The following is a 24,618-nucleotide window of genomic DNA, read 5'->3' on the forward strand; positions in this document are numbered from 1 at the left end:
TAGAGGCCTTTTATATTTAAACATTTTTATTGGCAGACCAAACTCGGTATACACATAACACAAGAGTCAAGAGAATCAAAATCCCTCAAAGGACAACAGGAGACATAACGGAACAGTTATCACTACAACTCCGATAAGAGTGGTCTCAATACATCTCCCATCCTGTCAAACAAATCCTTAGTCAGGCGTTTGATCCACCAGTTTTAGGAATAATAATCATCAAACCCCTCCCCCCACCCCCCCACCCTACTGACAGTCAACACAAGTTTAATTATAATATACTCGTAACAGAAAGCAGGCTATAGCAGAGAAGGAACTGTAAAGGAGAAGCAAAGCATCTTCAAACTGTTATTGCTGAGCAGCTAGCCATGTCTGGTATGGGGCCCAAATCCTTGCAAAAGCCGGTATACGGTCCTGATGGGTGGCTGTCAGGCGAGCCATCTGAAACAGATAATGCATTCTGTGCTGAACTAAAGCCAAGCCGGGTAGCTGTGACGCTTTCCAGTGGTGGGCTAGTGTTAAGCGCGCTGCAATAAAAAGGTGTTGTAAAAAGCGTTGTGTATCTTTGTTTGTATCATCCAGAGGTAGATTTAGCAGAACATGCCAGGGTTTCACCTCTATATCCAGATGAAGAATAGACGAGGCCCACGCCACTATGGAGGTCCAGTAAGATTGTACCCTCGGGCATTGCCACCACATATGGTAATACGTGCCCAACGCTCCACAACCTCGCCAGCACTGATCGGAGGAGGACGGAGCGAATTTGTGAACTTGACTTGGGGAGTAGTGCCATCGGTATAAAAGTTTATAGCAGTTTTCTTGAAGGGATGCGGCGATGGAGCACTTAAACGCCCCTAGAAATATCAAGTCCCATTCGGTGTCCTGTAATTGACGGGCAAAGTCCGATTGCCATAACGTCTGCTGTCGAAACATTGAGGTCCCCTTATCATTAAGGAGTACATATATCTTGGAGATCACACCTCGAACAAAGTGAGCATGAATACAGATAGTCTCAAATAATGTAGTGGTTAAGCGGAGTACGCCCCCCCTTATCCTCCGCTTGATAGCATGGTACAAACTAGCATACAATAAAAAATCAACTTGATCTAAGTGGTAGTGACGCCCCATCTCCTCTCTAGACATAAGAGACGCTTGCTTGAGAACATCCTTAATACGTAAGATCCCCGCTGTCTGCCACCTTTGGGCCAGGCCCGCCCTTGGAGGGGAAGTAAGGAGTGCATTACTAAATAAATGGGTGAGCGGGGTTAGCTGTACCATACCAATTAAGGACATTTTCCAACGAACCCACACTTGCATCGTAGTGACCAACGCATAGGGCATGTAATCAATCCCCCTCCAAGTGGATTTAGCTTGCCAGGGGAGGGACGACAGAGGTAAGGGACCCACACAGGCTTGTTCGAACAAGACCCATTGAGGTATGCTCGTAGTCTTATGCAAAATAACCAGAGCTCTAAGTTGTGCAGCACCATAATATTTATCAAGATCCGGGACACCGAGTCCTCCCCGTGTCTTTGGAAGATAGAGGGTCGGCCTACTCACCCTAGGCGGACGTTTACGCCAAATGAACCCGAAAATAATTTTCTGCCATTTCTTCAAAAGCATAGCGGGGAGGAAAATTGGAATGGTAGTAAAAAAATATAACAGCCTCGGGAGAACATTCATCTTAATGATGGCTATGCGACCCAGCCACGAGAATGTCCCCCTAGACCATACCCCCAAGTCCTTCTGAAGGGTTTGGATTAAGGGCAAGTAATTGAGGTTGAATAGTTGGTTTGCCTTCGGCCCAATGCGTACCCCCAAATATTTCAATGCTCTGTCCGCCCATTTAAACTGAAAATGTTGCGCAAGTTCGACAGTCTCAGCCTGCGGGAGATTAATGTTGAGTATCTCTGATTTGTCATAATTCACTCGTAACCCGGACACGCCACTGAAGGACAGCAATTCAGTCATGACACCCTGTAGGGACGAAAAAGGATCCGTGAGGGTAAACATCACGTCATCCGCGAACAAGGATATTTTGAAATGGTGGCGTTCCCGCACAACCCCCTGTATAGACGTGGCTTCACGTACATGGGATGCAAATGGCTCTAAAAAGAGTGCAAACAAGAGAGGGGAAAGTGGACAACCTTGTCGAGTGCCTCTCCCTATGGGAAATGCGTCCCCATAACCGCCATTAATTTTTACTCGAGCGGATGGGTGGTCATACAACTTCATAATCCATTGCACAAAATAGGTACCAAACCCCATCCGCTTGAGCGTGGCGAACAAAAAAGGCCAGTGTACCAGATCGAACGCCTTTTCTGCGTCCAACGACAAAAGGACCGCAGGTATGTTCTTATGCTGCACATATTCTATCAAATCAACAATGCGCCGAACATTGTCTGCAGCAAGGCGCCCGGGCACGAACCCCACCTGGTCAGGATGCACCAGTTCAGGCAGAACCAGGTTTAACCTGGCCGCCAGAATTCTAGCTAATATTTTTAAGTCCAGGTTAATCAAAGATATCGGGCGATAGGAGCCACATAGTTCCGGATTACGCCCAGGCTTTGCGATGACAGAGATACCTGCAGTGTTAGCCTGACTGCCTAACCGCTCACCGTCCCTCAATGAGTTAAACATATCTACCATGGGTCCCGAAAGAGTTGCCTGAAACTTTTTATAATACACGGCTGAAAAACCATCGAGACCCGGTGCTTTTCCCCGCTTCAGCTGCTTAATAGCCGTCTCAACCTCAGGTAAGGTAATGGGTTTATCTAGGATACCAGCTTGTACTGAAGTAAGCATAGGTAAATCAACCGAATCCAAGTACGTCTGAATGTTGGATTCCTCCACCTTACCTCCGGAGGCATACAATGAGGCATAAAATTCAGTAAATGCCTGACGGAGGTCCTGAGAGGCTGTAACATTCACCCCCTGGGAGTTCCGTATTTTAGCTATTAATGTTTGTGCCCTTGCCGCTCTCAATTTGTGTGCAAGATACCGGCCAGCCTTGTTACCGCCCTCGTAATACTGGTGTTTAAGGATAGTTAGTGAATGACTTATGGCGGCATCATCTATAGCCCTTAGTGAATCCCGGACCCTGAGTAGTTTGGCATAGTCAGCGGTGGATAAGGACAGCTGATGTCGCCGCGACAAGAAGTCCAACTCTTTAGTGAGAGCCCTACGAGTGCTTTCCCTTTCCTTATTGCAGTGAGCAGCCCGTGCAATAAGCAGACCCCTCACAACAGCCTTAGAGCACTCCCACACAGTAGTAGCAGCTATATTCTCGGTGGTATTACTATCAAAGTAGGATTTGATCTGAGCATCCAGCGTACTCACAAACGTCTTGTCGGCCAGTAAGCTATCGTTTAGTCTCCAAGTCCGAAACCCACGGTCCGGATCCTGAAGTTGTATGTCCAACCATATAGGGGCATGGTCCGACCAATTGATGCTATCTATCCCTACGAGACACACCGCATTTTGTAAGGTGGCTTGGACAAACAGGTAATCAATACGGGAATACGTGAGATGCGGCTTAGAAAAGAAGGTGTAGGAGCGAGACCTAGGGTATCTCTGACGCCAGATATCAATAACACTCCAATGCTCTAGGAAATCCCTCCATTCTTGCCGCATACCTCTAGGTACAGCACCGCAATGGGAGGAGTCTAGCTGGGGATCACGGATGGCGTTAAAATCACCCCCTATGATTAATTCACCCAAGACATGGCGCTGTAACACAGTATCAATGGTACGTAGAAATCCACCCTGATCTGTGTTGGGGAAGTATACATTTAAAAAAGTAAAAGTCTTGGTCCCTATACGCACATGAAGGAGCAAGTATCTCCCATTATCATCAGCTAACTTGAATAGGACCTCATGTATTAAGGTGTTTGCGAAAAGAATACCCACCCCCGCATAGCGTGATCCCTTTGTACTAGCGACCCAGTGAGCACCCTGATATTGGGGGTATTGAAGTAAGCGCTCATATTTTTTCCGCACATGGGTCTCCTGCACAAAAACAATCGAGGCCTTTTGAAGTTGTAATTCTTTTTTAAGCAGTAAACGTTTCCGCGGGGAATTCAGCCCCTTAACATTAAGGGAAACTATACGTGTAGCCATTGTTTAAGATAACCATACTAGTCCCACCCTGGGCTGTGCGGGACTCCCCCTCCAACACATCAAACATCGTGCTTGAAATGGCAAGTCCACCCCACCAACATGAACTCTCCACTACCACCACCCTCTCCAGAATAACCATAGCCCTGACTGTCAGTATACAATAACTTAAACCAATCCCTCTGAGATCACAGGGATCAGCTTACTGGGGTATGCCCCTCGAACTCCTGCAAGAGCAAACATCCCCACCTCCCCCCCCCAGGCCTTATACAGAACACAGAACATGTAAACAGTGTTAAAGCAACGAGCATGTGAACCAAACCAGCACATTCGTAATAAACAGGAATACAGTAAACTTCAAGATAACCGTCCAGAAAAAATAAGAAAGGACGCGCAGCCCCTCCCGGAGCAGAGCACAAACTCTGCACTTACGACCACCGGCAACTTCAGCAGGCCAGAGGCCGCCTCTTCGAAAAGAGTCACTCATTCCCTCTGTGGTCGCACAGACCTTCATCCCTGATCTTTTGCAGGAGAATGAGGGATATCAGATTGCCGCCGCAAGCGCTTGCCCCCTTTCCCCGCTCGCTGCCATCTAGGGTGGGTATCCATTTTCGTTGCGACGGCCGCCATTTTGGGGACTTGAAAGGAGGCAGGTAGCTGGGCCCGGCGAAACGCCTCTGCAGCTTCTTCAAGCGTCTGAATTCGATAGGTAACTCCCGTGACCTGAAACTGCAGACCAAAAGGAAATGTCCAGCGGTATCTGATAGAGTGATCTCGCAGGTTAGCTGTAACATCCCGCAGAGCGAAGCGCTTAGATAGAGTCAACGGTGCCAAATCCTGAAAAATAGCTACTCTATGGTTTTGCCAAACAATCTCTTTCATCTTCCGTGAAGCCTCATGGATTCTTTCCTTTATTGTGTAACTATGGAGGCAAATGACGATGTCTCGAATTCCAGAAGCCCTTCTTGTGCCAAGCGCACGATGCGCCCTGTCTAATTTAATATCAGCCGGTTGTACGGCTTCGGCATCCTGATCCGGAGTTGTGGGTGTCAAGATAAAGGCACATATTTGCTGCGCCACTGCCTGTGCATCAGCATAGGCCTCCGTGTCGGGAACCCCACGAATACGGAGATTATTCCGTCGATTCCGATTTTCCAAGTCCTCTAACTTATCTGTGAGGATCGAGATTTCTTTATGAAAGTGGTCGTGATCACTGTTTAAATGATTAAGGGAGTCGCCATGCTGTTCAACCCTAAGGTCGAGTTCATCGACCCTGCGTCCCAGCGCGCCAAAATCTTCACGCATCTCCGACATGGCCGCCATGAGATCTGATTTTTGTTGGCGCAGTTCGGCCCGTAGCTCCATGAACCAGCCTCGAAGTTCGTCTCTCGTCGGCAGATTAAGATGTAAGTCCGCACCTACCGGACTGGCTCGGGAGGGCTCCGTTGCGGTATCCTCCGGAGAGCATAAGGCCGCCGTCGGTACAGCAGCCATGTCAGTGCCCCGATCCACCGACTCTTTATCGTACGCAAACTGTTTTAAATCCGTTGTGCGACGTTTGCATGCCATAAGTAAATCAGTAGCACGCGTTCCTCAAGCTGTAGGTTGTAGTTTACGAGGGGCTGCTATGAGATAATAGCGAGTTTGGACGGTTATTAGGCCTGAGGGGGACGGAGCTCCACTCCTAGACGTCCGCTCTCATCGGCTCCCTAGAGCGCCCCTCTTTAGAGGCCTTTTAAATTTTCATCCTCCCACATAATAAGACCTTGATCTAGTACCTTCCAAACTGATGAATACTCCATTTGAACCTATGGCATCAAGTTATATCAAATCCTTAATTTGGAAAATAGTATTTTTGATAGCAGTAACCTCAGCTTGCAAAGTAAGTGAATTCTAGGCTTTAGTGGGACACACTCCATATACAAACACTTTTAAGAATAGAATGACACTAAAAACTAATCTTAAATTTCTACCAAAAATAGTCTCTCAATTTCATTTGAGTAAATCTATAGTGCTGCCTTTATTCTTTTCAAGATCTCATCTAAAAAGCTAAGCAAGCCCTCCATAACTTAGATTGTGGAAGAGCTCTACTGTTTTGTATAGCAGTATCTAAACTTTACAGGAAGTCTTCTCAGCAGGGCAGGTGGAAGCACTAGGCGAACTAGGCCTGGGCCCAGGGAGCTGAGTATTAGGGGGCGCCATGAGCAGTGGTATCCCAAGGGGAGCCAATGTTCCTGGGCGCAGGGAGGCTCATGCGGCTGCCAGTGGACCTCATCCCACTGGCGGATGAGCAGTAACATATAGCAGGCAGATCGGCAGGGCCGTGGTGGAGCTCATGTCACCACAGCCCAAAGAAAAAAGTTGCGTTTAAACGTGCAGGTGCTCCTCCTCCTTCCTGCCTGCGCGGCCCCGGAAGAAAACGTTGCCAGAGCCGCGCAGGCAGGAAGAAGGCGGAGCATTAGCCTCGTGCTGTGCTGTGTGCCGGATACACACAGCAAGAAGATCGGCAGGGCCATGGTGGAGCACGGCCCGAAGAAAAAAGTCGCGTTTAAACGTGCAAGTGCTCCTCCTCCTTCCTGCCTGCATAGTCCCGGAAGAAAACGTTGCCGGAGCCGCGCTGGCAGGAAGGAGGAGGAGGAGGAGCAGCATCAGCGTGTGCAGAAGAGAAGCAGCGCTTATGGGCCGCCGCGAGTCCCAAGTCGCAACGGCCCAAGAAGAGGAAGAGGTCCGGTAGCAGGGCCGCCGTGGATCCCACACTGCGGCGGGCGGCCCGAGAAGATCAGGGCCGCTGCAGAGCCCATCCTGCGGCGACCCGTGAAGAGGAGGCCGGGAGGTGAGAGAGAAGCTGAGGGTCTGTAGAGTGTGTATGTGTGCGTGTATGAGATGAGTTGAGAGATTGTATGTGAGAGTGAGTTGAGAAACTGTGAGTGGGAGTGAGGACCTGAATGTTTGCAGACAGCATGTGAGGAGCCTCTATGTGTGTGAGAGAGACAGGATGTGACAGTGAGAGCCTGTGCTTGAGCAAGACAGCATGTGGGAGTGAGAGAGCCTGTGTGTGTGAGACTCAGACAGCATGTGCAAGAGAGAGACTGTGTGTATGAATGATTGTATGAGAGAGAGCATGTGACATTGAGAGCCTGTGTGTGTTTGTGTGTGAAAGAGAGAAAGCATGTGAGAATGAAAACCTGACTGTGTGTTTGAGGGAAGAAGATGGAGAGAAAAGAAATAGAAAAAAAAAACAATATAAAAGGAATTGGCAAAAAAATAAGAAAGGGAAGGTGGAAAAAAAAGCCTGTGACCAACCGATTAGAAAACTAAGATCAGACAGCAAAGGTTAAAAAAAAAAATTACTTTTTAGTGATTGGCACATGTAATCTTTGGGAATGTGCAAGAGTAGCACTTTCTCTATGCGGATCTCACAATGTACGAGATCAGCATAGAGGAAGTGGAAGCCCACGGGGCCTGCACAGAGGAGGCAGCAGAATGGGCTTCAGTGCCAGTAACAGCAATCGGCGCCTCCCTAATAGCCATGCGGCATCAGTGACAGCGGCAGCAGAGGAATGAGAGAGGTTCCGAGGTTACTGGCAAAAGAAAGAGAGGGGGGTCTGCCTTTAGTGTGTGCATGTGTATGAATGGGAGTCTGCCTGGGGGTGTATGTGTGTGAATGCATGGGTGCCTGCCTGGGGGTCTGTGTGAGTGAGAATGAATGTGTACATGCCTGGGGGATGAGGAGGGAGTGGTGTGAAAATGAATGGGAACCTGCCTGGGGGTCAGTGTGTGTGAGAATGACTGGGAGCTTGCCTGGGTGTGTGTGTTTGTGTGTATGTGAGGGAGCCAATGAGCGTGAGAGCATGAGTGTGTATGAGAAAATCCAGGGGAGTAAGAGTTTGTGTATGGGGGTGGTGGTGTGGAGAGGGAGAGAATGTCTTAGAGCCTGAGAGTGTGTCAGTGTCTGTGAGAGCGAGAGGTTATGGTGGATATAAGAGCATGAATGTGTATGTATGTGACAGTGTATGTGTGAGAGAGAATGGACATGTGAGTATGTGTGAGAGAGAGAGAGGATAACCTCCTACTGGTCTCTCTGTGTACTTATTTTTACATGTTATACCACTATTATGTACTTACTTGATTCTGAAAGATAACATATGTGATCATGTTATTATGAAGTAGGTCCTTTTTATAATGCAGGTATCTGTATAGCTCCATTATAGAGCTAATAGTTACCTAGTGAAAATTAGTTTTGATGTTATTTTTTGATTAACTAGTGAATGCTTGTGGGAGCATCCTTCATATTAATTAAGAATCTAGAGGGACATACACCTATGCACTACACCTGATAAATACCAAGGTTAGGGATTAGGTTACACTTTTAAGTTCCTCTGTCATGGCTTAGCATCGAAGACTGATTGATGTGACACCTATCCATTTTAAGGTGTCCCATAGAGGGAAATGAAGAATATGTCTGATTAAGATAACCAAGAATACCCAGACTCCTCTGCTGTACTAGCCTGTCAGAGGTGAATGAACTTTGAGAGACTTTCTGACTATCACAGATTCAAAGGATGCAGAAGAGTTGGGAAACTGGTAAATCCTGCAAAGCTTATAATTACAGGCCAGGAAGGCATCAATGACTTGCAGAGAATCTCTGAGACAGATTTGCTGGCAACAAAAGGAGAGAGGCCTATTTTAATGGCCACATTTACTTCACAATGCAGGGATACTCGTTCTGCAGGAAAACAGGATGCAAGCCTTTATCTTGCAGATATTGGTTTCAATGACCTGAAACCAATTTGAATGAATCCTGGTGCCAAGCTCTATTCAAGACCCAGACTGGGGGGTGTTTACAATAAACAAAGAAGAACAACAGAAGACAAGAAGAGAATACTTGCATCAAAGCCAGTATGATACAGGAACTTGTTTACATTGGGAGGAGGAACAGGGTTAGAAGAATTCTTAGTTGAGGGAGGTCCTCACAAGCATTTCCTATACAGGATAGATTGTCATGACAACCGTATCATGTGTTTGTGGGCGGTTACACTTTTCTGGAAGCTTCGAGAATGTTGGATTTTAATTATATAAGTCAGAGCAGGGCAGAAATTCAGGGAGATGCTACTTATTACAGATAGAGGGCAGATTGCATCTCACAAGAACACTTGTCTTTGCATGTCTTTTGAAAAAGCCAAAATAAACTAAATTTTAAAACCTCTTGCTGAATTGCAGTGTTCTTGTGCCCTAAGCTATGAGTCCCAAAATTAGACAAGGGGCTTTTTAAAATCCTTATTAGTTTTAATTATTGGATGTTATTTGATATATGTGCTGTTTTGAAATATTTTATTGGTGTTTGGGAAATTGTAAAAAATGTATATGATTTTAATTAATAGAAATTCTATTTATCAGTAGTTTTAAAATATTCTTTTATTATGGTTTTACTATTATAACTAATGCTTTATGTTTCTTGATTTTATTTGTTTTATGAGGAATGGTAGTTCTGTTTTTCCATTGTTAATACACAGAGTCTGGCTTCTTGGAGTTTCCATTTCAGTTTTTGTCTAATTTTGTGCTCCTTTATTTTGCATTCTGTATTTGGTGAGAGTCTGTCTCTGCTCTGTGTGTGTGACCATGATGAGAGATTCTGCTAGCATGTAGTGTCTGTATAGGGATCTGTAGCATTCGGGTTTGTTTTGTTTCCTCAGTAGGTGGTGTATTGGTATTCTAGGACCCAGTGTAATATTTACCCTTGCTTTTTCACAGGAAGGGTTATTGTTGTTTGAGTCCTTGGTGTTATTACTGTTATGTTACGATGGGATTGCAGTATATATTTTGAGTGTCTTTATTGCGGGGTTTTGTGTTAGCTCACAATGTACCTGGCAGTGGAAGGTGTTTGTGCTGCTGTTACTGTGAGGTGACACCAAAATTTGAAAATATCTTTTAGTTTGATGAGCTGTAAGGGAAACATCCAAGCTCCATTGTTTGGGGTAATTTCAGTGGATGCACAGAGTTACAGAACTGGAGGTGCAGGATTTATATTGACATTCTGTCCCTTCCTATATATTCCAGACTTCACTCTGATAGCCATATAGAATTAGTTGAATGAGGCTATCAAACAATTTTATAGTAGTTTTACTAGAAGTGTGAAACTGGCCAGCTTTTTTAAGTTACGCAGAAGACCCTTTGGACTTTTTTATTAACACTTTTTTTTTGTAACCAATTTTAAAGCAGGATCCATGCTATAGAGGTGGGTGTGATGAAGAAATGTCATTTTGGCTCCCCTCCCAAAAAAAAAATTCTTCTGTCTAGAGATGCCACTGATTTTCTGTGACCTTAAGCATCAGTACAAGAAGGATTAAGGAGGGGGGAGTGCTGGAGAGGCACACAAATGCATTAGCCCCCAGGCGCCGGAGACCCTTGGTGCACCACTAAGTGCAACCATATGGGGCTGCAAGCGGTGGAAAGAGGAGTGGAGATTTGGCCGTCCACAAGCAGTGCCCAACCTGCTCACGACCCAGAAAACCACACAGTCGGTGGACACAATTGAGAATGAGGTAGGAGTCAGGGCCGAGACCGGGGGGGGGGGGGGCGCAAGGGATCACCTAGAGCGCCTAATCCCCTTGCACCGGCCCTGCTTCTCAGCTATGTATTTCTTATGATCCAAATAATCAAACTCTTTCTACATGACTTTCAGACTGTATCATGCCTTGCTACGCTAGTGCATGCATTCACCTACCGAATAAACTCAAAGGTCATCAGATTTGAGCAACTGCAACTTATGTAGCACATCTACTTTTCACCTCTGTTCAAGATATCTGCAAGACAGTTTACTGGTCCTGCATTCATACCTTTCTCAAACATTACTGTCTAGAAGAAGATTCTCACAGAAACAGGTTTGGTCAAGCAGGATTCAAAAATCTATTTAACTGGTAGCTTCAGCTCTCCTTCCATCCTTGTTTCAAGTAGTCTGCATGTATTTCTGAAACAGCAAAAAACAATTCTTCATGCAACCTTCAGTTTGGGAGACCCCATTTATATGGCTGAATTTGTTTTTGTTTATCCATGGAGAAAGCAACATTGCTTATCTGTAAGAGGTGTTCTCCATAAATACAGCAGGACAAATCATCCATACAATTCCACCCTCCTCCCAGAAGAGTTGAAGTTTAGCTTGTGAAAAAACTGAGAAGACTTAAACAGGGCGGCTGCATGGGAACTCCTCTGCATACCCAGGGGATTTTTTTTTTTTTAGCTTTCTCAACTCTGAGAGAGCACATTGTGTCAGCACTGCCAGATAACGTTGCCCCTTTGTGCAGCTGATTTGTCCTGCTGTCTACAGCTAACACGTTATTAGTATTGTTATTATTTGAAATATTTCTGTCTTACCTATCTATAATCCTAGGCTTTGCCCTCGAACACTGCAGACAAATTACTCACATGACTTATGTGATCAAGGTCATCTTGATCATACAAGTTATAAAATTCTTTGTGACTTTTCTCAGGCAAACATATAGTTTTGAAATAGTAGAGATGGGCTTAGGAAACAGAAACTCTTGAAGTATAAGCACAGCTATTTACCTTCTAATATGATGCAACCACAGTCCCTATAAAATTTGTACTTGTTTCTCTTGAACCAATGCCATTTCCCCTAGCAGGTTTCCTAGGCGTTTTTAATCCCCTGACTTAATACTCCACTTTCAGTGAAAAATGCTGTAAGAAAGCTTCCCCCAGTCACATTGGAGCCCCATGGCTTTCATTCCGGTTAGGTCAAGGAGCCTGCATGGTGATGCACATTATAAAGTGACAGAGACAAATGAAATATTGCGGGTATATTAGTCAGCAACATGTGTTCTGTCACTGAATTCCTTCAGTATAGATTGAATAAATCATGAAGCACAGACCAATGGCAAGACAGTATTAGTAATACTTGATGACATCACAGAGACAATTGAAAAAAAAGTTCCCTATCCTTACTAGGCAGGTACCTTGAAGTTTCTTGATTCTGGTTGAATGGGGAGGACAAGTTTCAAAGCCATTTCTGTTGGTAAAATTGTGTTTTACCTGAGGAAAAATAGCAGTTTGAAAATTTAGCACCATCAGCGCAGGTAAAATGTACTTTTGCCTGCATTGTCTAGAGGTGTTCCAGAGGGTGTGTTTAGGTTGGGGAAGGGAAATAATGTACATAGATGTCATTTTCAAATCTATGTGCATTATTTTCAAGAGAAAAAGTACCCACAGACAATCAGGCACAAATCTCTGTGGGTACTGTTTCCCAGGGCAATAATCAAAGCCAAAAAATGTGCGTCATTTTGCTTTGATTATTGGTGCAACACCATAGGTAAAAAGCACCCACAATGTATGCACCAAAGCAAGCAATTTGATTATTGCCTTCTTAATATTTATTGAAAGGGTTCAGTATTTTGGAAAAACTGTAGTATCTTTGCACCCTGTGCTTTGATCCAGTCTAAGCCAGATGTAACAAAATGACCTGACTTATTCTCTCCAACATATTAAATGTTGTGTTGAGAACTCTGAGAAAGTCTGTGACGAGATAATCAGTGCAAGTAATTTTGAAAGAGAATAAACAGTCTTGAGATCACCTATTTTGTTGCAAGACAGGGTTTTCATTGTGTCACATACAGCCACTTATTTTGTGTTCAACTAGGCAGTAGTCTTGCAATTTTATAATTATTAAATGAGCCTGAAATGTATCTTGTCAAACTCCATGTAGTACTGAACAGTTCATTCATATGAACTGAGCTGCATTGACTTGTTGAGTGCTAGACCTCATGGTTCAAGCTTTGTTTTCCCTCTGTCCTTTTGACATTTCCAGTGTTTGCTTTAAATCTTTCTGTTTTCACAGTACTCTTTAAGGTATACTGCATAGACCATACCTACACTACGATTCGTGTGCAAGTAGCTGCTTCAGTGAAGGAAGTGCTCAATGCAGTGGCAGATAAACTGGGTTCTGGAGAAGGACTGATACTAGTGAAGATCAGTTCAGCTGGAGGTAAAGTTCTTCTCTCATATCAAACCAGAAAAGACCAGGTGAAACGCACTAATGGCTGCTAGTTTCAAGAGCCATCCTGGGGTCCAGGAGCTGAAACTCCTCACTAGAAGAACTCACTAATGACAAGCCACTGAATAATAATAAAATAATAATAATAATAATACAAATCTTAATCTTTCATGTTAGATCTTAGGGGTATTTTGATGATTTTTTTTTCTTGTTTGCCCCAACATTCAAAATTTAAAGAACAGTGAAACTGGAACTGAGTCTACAATATCTAAGATCCTCAAACTCCCAGGATGCATTATGGATTAACGATATCATAACACAAAGGGTTTGAGGAGGCACGTTGAAATGAAAATAGAGCAGTAAAGATCCTGATCGTTTTGGTGTGTGAGTTGATTTAATAAAGCATGACTCTTACTGAGAGAGAGGAAATTATTTGCAAAGCTGAAGAGCATTGGGAAATTAATAATATTATATAAGTGCTATAACAATCTTCTAAGTCTGCTGCCATAACAGAAATTAAGTGTATTTAACTACTCTGAAACAATATATACTTCTGTGTCCTATCCCTTGCCCTCAGTTTAGTGGAATGCACTGGCAGTAGGAGCTTTACCTAAAATGGAGCCTCACGTGATTTTGGAAACCTATTCAAAATAGGCCACAATGGTAGTGCAGAATGGTTGAAAACGCTAAAATACCCTTGAAGATTATGCCTCTTCTACTCTTTGACTGATAGATTTGTGATTCGGACCTTCAAGGCCTAATGCATGTCTCCAGCACAAAAGAAATGTACATACTGGGAAAGGATGAACCAGCCTAGAGGATTTGCTCTTCATGGCCTTTTCTGCTGCATTTAGTTCCTTTCGTGTAGGAGATGTGTACGAGTCCTTCAGATCTGAATTGGGCCCATAATGTTTTACAACAGATCTGCCCATGTACTGGTGGCATGACCTCAAGCCATGCATTTTTTTTTAAATTTAAACCTTTCCTTTGTTTGTCACTATCACTGATTGTGAGTAAAAGATTCAGCTACTTTTTCGAAAGTAGTCAAGGTGGATTGTGTTGGATAAATTTAGTTGCTAGAGGAATTAAGAATCTCTGGCCAATGCTGCCTATATAATTCATTATTGTGATCCACTTTGAACAAGTTTTATTGAAGATATGTGGAATACAAAATAAAAAAAATAAATAAATGGTCCGTTATGTATGCCCTTTAATAGAGACTTTTTAATGTCATTTAAAAACTAGTAACCTGTTTGTTGTTCTGCATGTTTGTTACGTGTCATCCTCTACCTGCACTAATGCTTACCGTATTCAGTTTGGTCTCTTGTTTAGTTTACATCTGATAAAATAAGCATTAAATTTATCTGCATGCTAGTTTTTTTTAGCAATTTTGTTGCCCATCTTATCAAAAAATGAATAGAATCTCCTCTGCAGTTAACAGGAAATCATATGATTATATGTTTACAGAAAAAGTGGTCCTCAAGCCTAATGATGTTTCAGTGTTCACAACTCTCAGTGTTAATGGACGCCTCTTTGCTTGTCCACGAGACCAGTTCGATTCACTGGTATGTAGATTTGACAGTTGATGGTCTGAATGTTTTTCTTGTAGTGCGGCACCGGTAATGGTGACCTTGAATATGTTATGTTCACCATCATGTTGCAGTGATCTCAAAGTGGAAAAAACGGCACATGTAAAATACTGTAAAAGTGTTTTACATGTATAAAACATTTTTTGCTTGTGAAATACCAAATAAACTAAAAAATATTTCAGTTTCTACCTTTCATAGGCATGTCATTCCTTGCTCATTGTGCACCGGCTTGGTGAAGGGTGTATAATTCTCAAAAGCAAGTCAAATATATTGAATTAGTCCAATGAAAGTGAATCAACTGTAATTTATTTATCTCCTCCCCCTCTGGAATCTACTCTCCAAGCTTGGCCTCCCACACTTCATCTATGCTGACGATGTACAAATTCTTATACCTGTACATGACACACTTCACAAAGCCTCACAGGCTTGGAACTCGACACTTTCCAGCATCAATTCTCTCCTGACAAGCAATTTCCTGGCACTTAACACTGACAAAACAGAGCTTCTCTACATTGCACCCCAAGGCATCACCCCATCCCTTCAATCAAACACCCCCTGCACCTCCACTGCCTATACCAAACATGTGCGCAGCCTTGGCATCACCGTCGATGAACAATTCACCTTCAAAAAATTCATTAACAATACTATCAAATCCTGCTACTTCAAACTTCACACTCTCAAAAAGCTGAAACCTATTTTACCCCTCAGCGACTTCCGCACCATTCTACAGGCCTTCATTCTATCCAAGATTGATTACTGCAATGCCCTGCTCCTTGGACTACCGAAGAGTTCACTGCAACCATTACAACTACTCCAAAATGCTGCTGCCCGGATCCTTACTAACACTCACAAACGCGACCACATCACCCCTGTACTGCATCACCTACATTGGCTCCCAGTCACTACAAGAATAGCTTACAAGTCTCTCACCCTAGTCCACAAAGCGCTCCACAACCAAAATATGCACTGGCTCGAAAAACAGCTTACATTCCATAACACAAATAGACCCACAAGACATCAACACAGAGCGACACTACTGACCCCATCACCCAAAGACTTCAAGCTCAGCTCCACCAAAGCTCGGGCTTTGTCATTAGCTGCTCCCACCCTTTGGAACAAACTTCCCTCCTCATTGCGCCAAGAAGCATGCCCAAAAAAGTTCAAACAAGACCTGAAAACATACCTGTTTAAACAAGCATACCCCGATCAGATCTCCTCCCTCCCATGAAGTCCATTCCCCTACATGACACACACTCCACAAATCCATCTCGACACCCATGTATATACTGATATTCCTGTAAATATGGTTTTTCTTGTAATTCATATTTATTTATTTTATTTATTTAAAATCTTTTTTATACTGTCGCTAAGTTATATACCATCGCAACGGTTTACATGTAGGCACATATTTAATGTAGGTAAAAGTGTACTATAGTACATTCTAACAGGTGCCGTCAAAGGTTCGTTTACAATATATCATTAGACAAAATAATTTTTAGAGAAGTGGGTCATGACCGAGTGTACTGAAAGTACTTTTACGGGTAAATTTATCATACATAGTGTTATCAATATGCTAGTTGTGATGTGGGGTTCATAGACTACTACTGTATCATCCTAAGTACTGTGTGTCGGTGCTTATCTGCTTATTCCTGAATAATTTCTATTCTCCCGTCTCCTTGTAAAATGCCTGTTTAAAAAGCCATGTTTTTAAACTTTTCTTAAATGCCTTGAGATCACTTTGTAATCTGATCTCTGGAGGCATTGTGTTCCAAATTGTGGGTCCTGCTAATGATAAGGTCCTGCTAATGATGATACGTTTTCATGATGCATATCAATAACCTGTAAATCGTTTAGTGTTACTCTCTTGTTATCCATATGTTCCTTGTTTCACTGTAAAGCAATTGTTGCTGAACTGCATTTAATGTGAACCGATGAGATGTTCCCAACGTTCATCGGTATATAAAAAACTCTAAATAAATAAATAAATAAATACATTCTCAATGCATAACAAAAATCTGTAAAATTGATAACACTGGTCAAAAATATTAAAACTAGCCTAAACAACCCGGCATTACTTGGGTTGTCTGGAGCATAACTCATTTAAATGCTAGAATCAAGCAAAAGTGAAAAAGATCAATATTGTTTAATTTCATTATCTAATTAACAGAAAATATACTAAAACTTAGAAAACCTCTCCATAAACTACATTGACAGTCTTGTTGTAGTATATGTGACCAGTTCTAGTGAGCACTACATACAGCTCTCCATGGAGAAACAGTCACTTTGCTTAGTGGAGTAAAAAAAGTGGTAGGGAAATAATGTTCCTTCTTCCTCAGACCAACACCAACATTGTCCCCCATCTCTACACATCCCTCTTTCTACTCTCCTGCTGCATGTGTCATCTTTCTTGCTGCCTCTGATCCACGGCTTTTCTTCCAAATCCCATGAAACATCTTCTTTGTGGCCCCCTCTGTCCTGCTGCTCAGAGATGTCAGAAATGGGGTGGGCCACAGGGACTGTAGCCCCTCAAAATTCAGTTCACGAAAGGCAAACACTTCTGTCCCCCTCCCCCCCCCCTTCCTCTTCTCCTAATTGAGCAAGTGTCATTCAGGCACCGACAGCCAAGAAGGAGGAAATGGGCCTGAGATGCTGCAAGGCTGCAATCCTCCTCCTCTTTCAGAACAATGGAAGGTGAGTAAGGGGACTGGGCAGCCTCCTGGGGGTGCGGAAAGGAAATAACGTGCTATCCAGCATGCCACCAGTGAGGCTTCTCTTCTGGGGAGTAGTGAAGGTGAGTCAGGGTAGGGAGAGAAGGAGATGAAGGGATCGAGGGGGGTGGAAGGAGTGAGGGCTGGGAGGTGGGCGTGAAGGGGCTGGGGAGGAAATTGTAGAGGGTGGGAGTGGAGGTGAATGAGATGAGTAGGGGGATTGTGGAAGGGTCAGAGTGAGGGGATTGTGGGGAGGTGGGAGAAGGAGTTGAGATTGTGGGGATGGAAGTGAAGGAGGTGAGCGAGGGGACTGTGGCAGGTAGGGGGAAATTGAGGGGATTGGGGGTGGGAGTGAAGAAGGTGAGTGAGATGATTGTCGGGGTGGGAATGAGAGATGAGAGGAGATGGTGGAGGAGAGAGGGAAAGTGAGGGGATTGTTGGGGTCAGAGAAGAAGTGTAAGGATTGTGGGAGGTGGGATGAAGGAGATAGAGGAATTGGTGGGATGGAAGTGAAGATGAGTGAAGGAAATGGGAGTAAAAGATTGTGTGGGAGGAGGGAGTGAATGAGGGTGAGTGAGGGGATGGGGTGAGATGATCTGGTGAGTGGGTATTTGAAGGAGAATAAGAGAATGGGAGAAGTGAATCAGGGAATGTGAGGGGAATTATTCTTTCTGCACAGTGTTTTAACTTTATTTTGCAATCAGCATAAAGAATGTATGTACGAGAATAACAGTTGGGGGATAGAGTTTGGGATCAGTTTGCATAGCCCTTCCAACCTAAAAAGTGTTCTGTTGCCTCTGCCATGTATAGCCTTCCAATCCCATAGGACTTTGTAGACGGTGCATATTGTCTTTGTGCAGTGCAACTTCCACTGTTCAGAGTGCCCCCAGTGGCCACAGACTGACCAACGCAAGCCTTTTATATATATATAGATATATATAAGATATATATTCTGAAAAGCATTTTGCCATATGTTACCAAATATTTTCAGGTGGATTATTTTTATATTTAAAATTCTGCTAAGACTGTTCACACTGGTTAGGACAAAGTGACTCTTTTATCAAGGCAGATACACTTTACTTTAAAATCAGTCCAAAATGTAGATAAACAGTACTGAGTGAGTATTGGGCTTATGTTTCCACTTTCATTCCAGATGTTATTTTGTATAATAGTTTCAGAAATGTTAAGATGAAATTTACATTGCAACTGTTTAGGACTGATTCTCACGATCCATAAAGCACCTCAGTTTTCACTTTCCATCAGCACTGAATTCATCATAATCAGTTACACAAATAATCAAAGAATGTTTTCAATGGCTGTATCAGTTATTTACATTGGCATATCAATGACTGCCTGGGTGGCATGTATATTTAATAGCTGATTTAGAAGACACTGAAAAGTAGTTAATTTGGATTTTAGATTTAAGTACTTGCCTTTTCCAAATTCGGAGCCCTACTTCAGGATTTCCCAAACCTGTCCTGTTGGCATCACAGCTAGTTGGGTTTTCAGGACATCTACCATGAATATGCATGATACATTTGCATAGGGCCTTTCTAATTCACTGTTTCCCGAAATTGTACTTATAGTTCATCCTATAGTTTAGGGAGGGCCCTAACCATGAGATCCTTAATGCCCATCAGGTAGACAGTGCCATGGTGTAGCATCTCATTTGAAAAAGAGGTGCTATACCATGCTACACCTCAGAATTCCCTTCCCCCAGCACATACTGAAATATTGATTCTGTACTGACTCAAAGAGAATAGCACTCTCTACTGAGTATTCAGCATCATTTGCTAGAAATGAACTACTTAATTTCCCTACTTAAATCACAATTTTGCAGAAATTGCGGATTCTATTATATTAGGTCTGTACCAGCATTTAATCTGACCTTACTCATGTGTAGACATATTTATAATGTTATCACAGCTACATTTCCAGTATAAACTGAACAATATGAACTGCAAAAATCTTCTCTGAGAAAAAAACAGATTAAGTTCAAAACTGTTCCATCCCTCTAATTGAGTTATGTTTATCCTGATAAGCACGTTTACAGTCCTATACAAATGCATAATGATAATAGCAGATGCAAGGTAGTTATTCTAAATTATGCATGCATTCAATATTTAATATAAAAAATCAATAATTCTATAGATAACTGAGCATTGTGTTATGAATTGGAAATGTTTTGATCAGTATTTTTAATATTTTCATAGACACCACTTTCAGAACAAGAAGGCCCATCTGCTGGAAGTATAGGAACCTTTGAACTGATGAGCTCTAAGGACCTAGCTTACCAAATGACAATTCTCGATTGGGACCTCTTCAGCTGTGTGCATGAGGTATGTGCTGTAGTTCTTACTAACATGGCAGGACTTTAAAATATGGAAAGAAAAAAAATCTCATTTGTCTGTCCTTGCCTTTAGTATTCTCCAAGTTATATTAATTCAGTAATCAGTTTCTGGTATATAAAATTTTTCACACTGCCAACTGTGAAGTGTAATTCTTATGGTTAGATAGCTGCCATTCTGAGCATTCAGCCAAATTATCAGGAACCACTTGGCATTTTTCATTTCAATTAGCCTTTGATAGCTCTACCATTGTTCTTAGAGCTACAGTTGTGCTCATAATTTACATACCCCTGGCAGAATTTGTAAGATGTGTAGAATTTTCAAAAAACATGAATGGTCAGATAAAACACATAGGGGTAGATTTTATAATTTTGTGCGAGCGCGTACTTTTGTTTGCGCACCAGGCGCACCAGGCGCACCAGCCTGCCTCCGTTCCCTCCGAGGCCGCTCCGAAATCGGAGCGGCCTCGGAGGGAACTTTCTTTCGCCCTCCCCTCACCTTCCCATCCCTTCCTCTACCTAACCCACCCCCCAGCCCTGTCTAAAACCCCCCCCTACCTTTATCAATGGATTTACGCCTGCCGGAGGCAGACGTAAATCTGCGCGCGCCAGCAGGCTGCTGGTGCGCCATCACCTGAACCGGGGGCTGTTCCAGAGGGCATGGCCATGGCCCCGGAACGCCCCCGGGCCAAAACCACGCCCGCTGCGCCGCCCCGAAACATCGCGTCACCTGCGCCACGCCTCCGAAACGCCGCGTTACGACCGCCATGCCCCCGACACACCCCCCGGCACACCTCTCCATGCAAGCCCCGGGACTTACGCGCGTCCCGGGGCTTGCACGCGCTGCCGAGCCTATGCAAAATAGGCTCAGCGCGTGCAGGGGGGTTTAGAGTAGGTTTTCGGGTGGTACACGCGTACCCCTTTGAAAATCTACCCCATAGTTTAATTTGAAACACATTAAAAATAACATATTTTATGTATCACAGAATAGCACAATCATTAAGCAAACCAAAGCAATAAAGGAAATAATAAAATGGTCCTGTTCAAAAGTTTGCATACTCTTAGCTCTTAATATCATGTATTGCCCCCTTTTGCATCAATGATGGTTTGCAGTCTTTTGTGATAGTTGTAAATGAAGCCCTTTATTTTCTCATGTGGTAAAGCTGCCTATTCCTCTTGGCAAAAAAGCCTCCAGATCCTGTAAATTCTTTGGTTGTCTAGCATGAACTGCATGTTTTGAGTTCTTCCCAAATTGGCTCAATGACGTTGAGGTCAGGAGACTGTGATGGCCACTCCAGAACCTTCACTTTCTTCTCTGCAGCTGCTGAAGGGTCAACTTGGCCTTATGTTTCAGATCATTGTCATGTTGAAAAGTCCAAGGGTGCCCCATGCACAGCTTCCTGGCTGATGAATGCAAATTCTCCTCCATTATTTTCTGATAAATACACTGACTTCATCCTCCTATCAATTTTGACTAAATTCCCTGAGCTGCTGTAGCTCACACATCCACAAAACAGCAGAGATGGTGGTCCCGCTTCACAAGAGTGGGAGCAGAGAGGAGGCTGGAAACTACAGGCCGGTTAGCCTCACCTTGGTGGTAGGAAAAGTAATGGAGTCGCTGCTGAAAGAAAGAATAGTGAACTATCTACAATCAGAAGAATTGCTGGACCAGAGGCAGCATGGATTCACCAGGGGAAGGTCCTGTCAGACAAATCTGATTGACTTTTTTGACTGGGTGACTAAGGAATTAGATCAAGGAAGAGCGCTCAATGTCATCTACTTGTTTTTCAGAAAAGCTTTTGATACGGTCCCGCACAGGAGGCTTGTGAATAAAATGAGAAGCTTAGGAATGAGTGCCGAGGTGGTGGCCTGGTTGACAGACAGAAAACAATGTGGGATAGTAAATGGAACTTACTCTGAAGAGAGAGCGGTGTTAAGCGGAGTGCCGCAAGGATCGGTGTTGGGACCGGTCCTGTTCAATATCTTTGTGAGCGACTTTGCGGATGGGATAGAAGGTAAGGTTTGTCTTTTTGCGGATGATACTAAAACCTGCAACAGAGTGGACACGCCAGAAAGAGTGGAGAGAATGAGACGGGATTTAAGGAAGCTGGAAGAGTGGTCGAAGATATGGCAGCTGAGATTCAATGCCAAGAAGTGCAGATTCATGCATATGAGGTGTGGAAATCTGAAAGAACTGTATTCAATGGGGGTGAAGGGCTGATGTGCATGGAGCAGGAGAGAGACCTTGGGGTGATAGTGCCTAACGATCTAAAGTCAGCGAAACAATGTGACAAGGCGATAGCTAAAGCCAGAAGAATGCTGGGCTGCATAGAGAAAGGAATATCTAGTAAGAGAAAGGAAGTGATGATCCCCTTGTTCAGGGCCTTGGTGAGGCCTCACCTGGAGTACTGTGTTCAGTTCTGGAGACCACATCTCCAAAGGAACAGAGACAGGATGGAGGCGGTCCAGAAAAGGGTGACCAAAAAGGTGGATGATCTTCATAAAATGACTTATGAGGAGAGATTGAAGAACCTAAATATGTATACCCTGGAGGAGAGGAGGAGCAGGGGTGATATGATACAGACTTTCAAATACTTGAAAGGTTTTAATGATCCATGGTCAACAACAAACCTTTTCCGTTGCAAAAAAATCAGTAGAACTAGGGGTCACTACTTGAAGCTCCAGGGAGGAAGACTCAGAACCAATGTCAGGAAGTATTTCTTCACGGAGAGGGTGGTGGATGCCTGGAATGCCCTTCCAGAGGAAGTGGTGAAGACTAAAACTGTCAAGGATTTCAAAGGGGCATGGGATAAACACTGTGGATCCATAAAGGCTAGAGGATGGGAATGAACAGAAGAGCCATGGGGGTGGATTACTGGAGTGGAGGCTACTAGCTGGTTATTACTACCCTTACTCAATAAGCCTTCGCAAGGTTAATGCAACTCCAACATTGCTCTCTGCTTCACCGACAAGGGGAAATGTGGAAAAGAGGATTTGCATTCAGACAACAACCAACAAGGACTGAACTCCACAATATGGATAAACAAATAAGCATGGCGGTAGCTTGCTTATTATGGCGGTTACTACCCTAAACCAATTAAGCCTGATACATCACTTTGAATGCATATATAGCGTTGCTCTCTGCTTCAACGGCATGGGGAAATGTGGAAAACAGGATTTACATTCAGACAACATCTAACAAGGCAATGATCTGTGCAGTCTGGGTAAACAAGCATCGGGGTAACTTGCTTGATGCGGTGGTTACTACCCTTAACCATTAAGCCTTATGCTCACCTTTGATGCAACTCTAACATTACTCTCTGCATCAATGGCAGGGGATGGCAGGAAACTTGAATCAAACAGTTACCAAACAAGGGCCTTTGAGGAACAGCAGTAGGAAGTAAGCAGAACAGAGCCCGGGGAACCATAAAACTAAACTTGTGAGGGGCCCAACTAATTGCATGGGTGGAACGGTGACTGCAGCTGTTTGCTCACCCCTGGTCTAGGGTGTGCTGTACTACTTAGCTGTTTAGGAGAAATGTGACATTTATGTTGGAGATTTTTTGCTCAGTTTTGCCAGGCTCTAGGTCACATGATCTACCTCTCAAAGATCTGTTTGGCTTGCTTTTGGGAGCCGTGGAAATATGCACTACAGGGAAAATGCACGAGAGAGTCAGTCAGATACCCTGTGGGCTGGTTTTGAAAAAAATCCCCCGGGCTGATATTTTCCTGCAATCCACCCCTGCCCTAGGGATTGAATTAGTCTGTCTGTCGAGAGATTCAGAACCACCTCATGAGCAAAAGATAACCTTTTACTGTCTGGAACCTTCCTTGCTCTTTTGCATTCTCTAGGACGTCCCATAGGGAGAAATCATATTAACTACAATTCACTCTCTGCACATTACAGTCTGCAATTGTTTCTGTGGCACACAGGGGGTCACATTATTATTTCCCTTATTGCTATGGTTTGTTTAATGATTGTGCTATTCTGTGATACATAAAATAGTTTAATTTGAAACACACTAAAAATAACCGATGTGTTTTGTCTGATTATTCATGTTTTCTTAAAAAGCTACACATCATATAAATTCCAGGGGTGTGGAAACTTATGAGCACAACTGTATGTCATCCCTTTCGTTAAGGAATTAGCATTTGCCATTTGGCATGTTTGATGCTATACACATCACTTATTAGCAGAGCCCTCGGTTTCCTGCAGCAGACTTTTCAAAATTCTGCAGCAAGAGTTGGCAATTTCTATGGCAGATTTTCCAAAATTCTGCAGCAATTATGTGGCAATTTTACATATATTTGTAATTTACATAATGTGATTTATTTATTTTTTTTACTGTATAAAAATAAAGTTGTTTTCTGACATTTCTGTGTCCAGTTAATTTATTTGGTTCTTTGTTACAGAAGAGGGATCTTAGTGGTTGGGAATGGGGAGGAAGGAGGGGAAGAGAGGAAATTAAAGAAGAGGGAAATGAAGAAGGAATGTTAGGCAGAAGGGAAGAGAGATAAGGGTTGGAGGAGGATAGAGGGAGGAGAGGATGGGGGATTCAGGGAAGGTAAGGAAAGGGAATGAGAGGAGGGAAACGGGATCAGGAGTGAGGAGGAGGGAGGATCAGGGATGGGGTGGAGAAGGAAGGAAGCCACAGCCCACCTCCAATCATACCCCCTCCTCTCTTTCCCTTATTCCCCTTCCAAATCCCCTTTCTTCCCCTCATGCTCCCTCTTTTACTTCCTCCCCGCTCACAAACACCTCACTCACCTGGTTCTCTCCCACTCGCCACACTTCAAACCCTCCCTCCCACAAACACCTTCATTTACCCCTGTTCACTCCCTCCCCCCCCCCTC

The 24,618-nt window shown here is 43.6% G+C and overlaps 1 protein-coding gene across 1 annotated transcript in view; it reads left to right on the forward strand.

Annotated features, from left to right (window-relative positions):
• RAPGEF4 (Rap guanine nucleotide exchange factor 4) overlaps positions 1-24,618 on the forward strand; it is a 464,996-nt gene that overhangs the window by 399,590 nt on the left and 40,788 nt on the right. The window contains exons 23-25 of the mRNA XM_029605798.1: positions 12,965-13,111; positions 14,588-14,685; positions 19,631-19,756. Coding sequence (XP_029461658.1) covers positions 12,965-13,111; positions 14,588-14,685; positions 19,631-19,756 — 371 coding nt within the window. The remainder of the gene's footprint in view (positions 1-12,964; positions 13,112-14,587; positions 14,686-19,630; positions 19,757-24,618) is intronic.

Source organism: Rhinatrema bivittatum, chromosome 6 (assembly GCF_901001135.1).
Source record: "Rhinatrema bivittatum chromosome 6, aRhiBiv1.1, whole genome shotgun sequence".
Taxonomy (NCBI): Eukaryota; Metazoa; Chordata; class Amphibia; order Gymnophiona; family Rhinatrematidae; genus Rhinatrema; species Rhinatrema bivittatum.